The sequence below is a fragment of the Lissotriton helveticus genome, chromosome 1_1 (genome assembly GCF_964261635.1).
Source record: "Lissotriton helveticus chromosome 1_1, aLisHel1.1, whole genome shotgun sequence".
In the NCBI taxonomy this organism is placed as follows: domain Eukaryota; kingdom Metazoa; phylum Chordata; class Amphibia; order Caudata; family Salamandridae; genus Lissotriton; species Lissotriton helveticus.
In genome coordinates this window covers 472,680,922-472,685,871 of record NC_136057.1, presented here as the reverse complement: position 1 = coordinate 472,685,871, position 4,950 = coordinate 472,680,922, and the positions used below count along the sequence as shown (strand labels likewise).

Below are 4,950 nucleotides of genomic sequence, written 5' to 3'. Positions count from 1 at the left end.
TTTCAAACTGATATACTGTTACTGGTGTACCATCTTTGTGGGTGAGGAGATAAATCCAACCTTCAACCTCTGCCCGCTCCTTGAGGTACTGTGCCAGGAGCCCAAGGGGGCAAAAGGGATGTACCCTACCATCCTATTCAGTGTACTAATCTGTCCTCTACCCATATGATCTGTTTTAGAGTGCCTGGCTCATAAGGCAACGCTTTGTGGGCCCAAGTGGATGTCCTTAACCAACAGAGCCCTGCTGCTTTTGTCACTAAATTCAGCTCTGGCTACTAGCTCGTAAACCCTGAAAGCCCCAAAAAAAGGCAAGTGAAAAAGCTGTACTAAACAGCGTGGTCTCAAACTGTGAGTGGCACACTTTAAGCGGGTGGTCAATCAGAACTTTAAGCATTGGTAAATCTATTGGTGACCTGGTATCCTGTTTCTTAATTTCAGATTTGGCCCATCCTTTCAAGTCTTCCCTGAGAACAAATCCTTGTGTAGGGTCCTCCAAACCCTTTTGCTATGCATTGTAAGCTTTTGCCGCCTGATGCGCTGAGACCCAAGACCTGATTTCCTTGCACCCCTGGCCCACACCACAAATTGCTTGGCCTGCTATGTCTCAAAATCCTCTCCGGCCCCAGTCATTCCACCTGCAATGTCCACAAAAGTATCCATGCAAAGCGGGTACCATTGCCATGTTCCAACCGCTAGAGCCTTCACTGCCATGCTCTGTAGTTGCAGTTCTGGCTCAATAGTTCCCAGAACTCCTCCTTGAATTGCATCTTCTCTTCTGCCTCCAGCCACACTGATCGGAACCTTTCCCACTGCAGACGAGAAAGAGCATCAGCTGCCTTATTCTGAATCTGTTGTGCATGTTTTATCCTAACTTCGATATTAAAGTGGAGACATGTGCGCACCAGATGCCTTAAGAAGCCAAATACAGTGGGGCATGACACCACTTGTACATTAATGGCGTGGACAGCTGCCATGTTGTCTGACTGTACAGCCAGCCACATCCGCAGGTCCTGTTTCAGCCCTGCCCCATACCGTACAAAATGATGCTTTTCAGTAATGCCAGCTGTTTCAAATGCAAACCTTCTTGAAAATACTCTCCCCACTTGAATGACCCTTGATGCAAACTTGAGCTTACCAAGCAGCTCTTGAATATCTTTTAATGCTGCTTTCTCCCTTGCCAACACCTTCTTAATTGCTGCAGCAAAATCCTGATTTTTTTCATCTGGAAGCTGTGACACCCCTTCTGTGGAGTCCAGCTCGATACCTAAAAATGTCAACCTCATTGTGGAAACCTCTGTCTTCCCTGCCGCCAAGGGCATCCCTAATCCATGAGCAGCGACCTGCAAGGCTGCCAACACCAGGGCGCAGTCCGAAGTGTTCGCTTAACCAACAAACAAGAAATCATCAAGGTAATGGAGTTTGCCACCCACCAGTTGTGCTCTGCTTGTTGTCCACTCTGAGAACGAGCAAAATGCCTCGAAAGCACATGATACTGAACATCCCATGGGGATGCACGAGTCGTAGTATAGTTTTCCTTAAAATTGGAACCCCAACAAGTGGAAGCTTTCTGGATGTACTAGCAACATCCTGAAAGCAGACTCAACATCAGCTTTAGCCATGAGGGCATCTACTCCAGGCTCCCTGACTTATTTCATAGCTTCATCAAATGTAGCATATGAGACTGAACTCAAATCCTGCGTCTGTCAGTGGTTCACTGAATTCACATTGGGATAAGAGAGGTGGTGGATCATTCGATATTTGCCTGCCTCTTTTTTGTGACAATCCCTAGTGGAGAGATGATCAAATTGCTTAGGGAGGTGTGTCAAATGGGCTTGCTATTATATTGAACTTTAAGCCCTTTTCGATTTTTTCTGCTACTGTGCCTGGCAATTCCTCTTCTGAGCGGAGGTCCCTATAAGACCTTCCTAACAATGGGCACTAATACGGTATTCTGAACCCCTCTTTAAAACGCCAAAACAGTACCTCCCTCTGCTCTTCTTTCGGATAGTCATTTAAAAGTGTTGCTAGAGTCAAACTGGATTGGGGATGGGCCTTTCTGTACCGGACCAAAGCTAAGGCTGTCCATTGAATATGGAGCCTGGAGTAGACCTGGGCTGGGATTTGCAAGAATAAAATGGATGGCCACCACTGCACCCTAAGCATACATGCTGGAATTTGCATGCCACACCCCAGGTGCAGTTGCCTGCATTGAAGAGGTGGCAGGTATTGTCCCGTGATTTCCGCTGAAGCCTCGGCTTGAACCTGCCTGCCCCCTTTGATGTGTGAAATGACTGCACTTGCCCCTGAGGTGGCTCCAAGGGACCCCCAATTAGCAGTCCTTGGCTTGTAACTGAGCCTCCGGTAGCTGGCAGCACTGCTAAATCCCCTTGATGTTGATTCCTATGCGCCATTGCTGGCGCCTGCACCAAGCCCGCAGCCACCCCAACCAACAGCTGTGGGTCCGTACCCCAGCTGGACCGTGAACTCAGCTGGCCATTGATGATGGGGGGTAACTGTCCCCCATCCTGCAGGACAACATTTTGGCAAACATCACCTAGCTGTTGGCTGGGCACCTTCAGTACAAGCTGATGTCCCGCCATTCCCAACTGTTGTTGCTGGGCCTGCTCTCCGAACGTACACTGCTGAGCTAAACCTACCCAAGCAGGGTGGTGCCCCTGGCCCACTGGAGAAGATTGATGACTTTTGTTAATCCCACATCCTTTGTCCTGAGAACCCCTCATCTGCTGAGTAGCTAGCCAGGAGATGGCAGGTTGAGTTTGAACCTGCCCCGGCTGTGATTGCTGTATTCCAGACAGTAGTTGTTGAGCCAATCCTGACTGCATGTTTGGCAGAGACTGTGCCGGAGTGCTATTTATGTGCAATGCATGCCCCCATAGTGGTGTGGGCCACTGCTGTAATACAAGTTCTGTCCCAGATAAGCCTACTTCATATCCTGCATCAGACCCCATATGCTCCATCCATCCATCAGCCTCTCTCTGATCCCAAGACATGCCTGGTGTTCCCTCCATGCGTTCGCGGAAGTCTAAATCATATAGCAGCCAACACTTTCCCCCAAAACGTCTGAACCTTTCTTGAATAGCCTGGTTGTACCTAAATAAAGGTAGACCTTGATCAGGGTATTTTTCTAAAATTATGGCTGCTAACAAAGCAAATGCATCCAACCAGTTCACAATATTCTCCTTTGGCCTAACTCTCTTTCTATATTTGCTCTCCTTGTCTTGTTCAGCACCCTTGAATGTATCTGTGCCCCTGTTTCTATGCTCTAGTAAAGTGAAAATATCTATGAATTCTCTCTTCCACACTCTCTCTTTAACTTCTACTGGGATATGCCATGCCAGTGACCACCTCTCACTGAACCCTAGCGCCCCCCCATCTCGGGGTTGTGTGGTGATAGGCTTGTTGACATCTGATCCCGTTGACAGGGGCCCATCCCCAGGTGTACCGGTGTTACCACTACCCGTCTGATCCAGTACCCACTTAGCCATCTTTCCTTCCCCCATATATTCATCCACAGTACCATCCCAAACCTCCGTTTTGCCCTCATCCTCTGATCCACCTGGCTTCTTCCCTACTTTGCCTTTCGTCACCCCTGAGAGTGTGCTTCCTTTCTGACGCTTCCACTGCTTGAACAGTTGTAGCGTATCCTTGGAGAACTCACCAACTTTTCCAATTTTAGGCTTTAGTGTACACTTTTTGTCAGAAGGTTCTTTCTCTTTTCCCATTGGCTGGACTGGCATAGCTGCCCACTCGAAAGACGTTTCTGCATTTTTGTCGGTGCTATCCCCTGTCACCGCCATCTTCTCTTCCTGCATCATTTTTGTCCTTTTAGCTCTGGAGGCAGCTCCGTCCCTCCCCCCATTGGACTTCTTCTTGGTATCACCCTGCTCCACCTGTGGCAATGAGTAAATATGACCAGTTGTTGTAGAAATATCCATTTGCAACTTCTCCATGTCATTAGAATGTCCACTTCCGAGAGGGGTGGGCGCCTGCAACTGGGCCATGGCCAGCTCCCACCCCTCCCAGCTGTTTGCTTTTGCTATTGCTGCAAAGCGGGCCCAAAACTGCTTTGAATCTCTCCAGCCGGGTAACTCGCCTCCAGGACCTTCCCTGCTAGGTCCCGCCTCCTCCTGCATGGCCAGATCTAGTTCAACGCTGCAGGGCTCTCCCTCCTCTCCCATCCTTCTTCTTGTCTGGCCTGTTGCACTCCCTCTCTTGCAGCTAACCTAAATGGAAATAGGAGTTAGCATCCAAAAAGATGGCCCTGGAATTTGGTGGGCTGTGGATGGGAACTTTTCTTCTTTTGTGAATTGTGGCACCTAAATATACCATAAAGCAGGGACAGGCGATGGGTGCACGCATTTGCAATTTAGGTACCACCCTCTAAAGGGAACAAAATATTCAATGACCATTGAATTGTAAAATATCCCGGTAGATGGGATGGAGGGGGAAGAACCCACCCTTCCTTTAACCGCTCCCCCTAACTCCTGGTGTGCATTGCCCCAGTTGCTCAGACTCACCTTGTGTTCTTGTCCTTGACCCCTTAGCTTTGTTCCTGCTCCCGTTTGCTACTTCAATAATGACCAATTCTGGCCAACTACCGGCCCGCCTTAGGCTCCGGTGCACACTGCCCCTTCTCCTCCTCACTGCGTTCCACCCTTCCTTATATCCTACAACAGAAAACAACAAGTTAGCATTTCTGTTCACATGTCCCTTTATTTTTTTTTAAACTGTAACATCAATGCTTCATACTCCTGTGACTCATTCCGATGGCCGGATGTGAAAACGCTCCTGTGTCCACAAACTTCCACCCTATTCTGCCCTTTCTAGAGACAGTCTATATTATATGCTGAACCCCCCTCACCTTGACCTGCCTTGCACTGGTGTGGGTGCGTGGGGGAAGCAGGAGCTAGGGGGGCTCAGTTCCTCCTA

The 4,950-nt window shown here is 48.9% G+C and overlaps 1 protein-coding gene across 1 annotated transcript; it reads right to left on the bottom strand.

Annotated features, from left to right (window-relative positions):
• Positions 1-597: 597 nt before the first annotated feature.
• Positions 598-4,658, bottom strand: LOC144762415 (uncharacterized). The gene is made up of 4 exons (XM_078647598.1): positions 4,539-4,658; positions 2,204-4,244; positions 1,136-1,381; positions 598-809 (listed from the first exon to the last, which is right to left on the bottom strand). Exons 2-4 carry the CDS (start codon positions 4,197-4,199, stop codon positions 598-600), a joined length of 2,454 nt encoding a protein of 817 aa, XP_078503724.1. The 5' UTR covers positions 4,200-4,244; positions 4,539-4,658.
• Between the last annotated feature and the right edge of the window lie 292 nt (positions 4,659-4,950).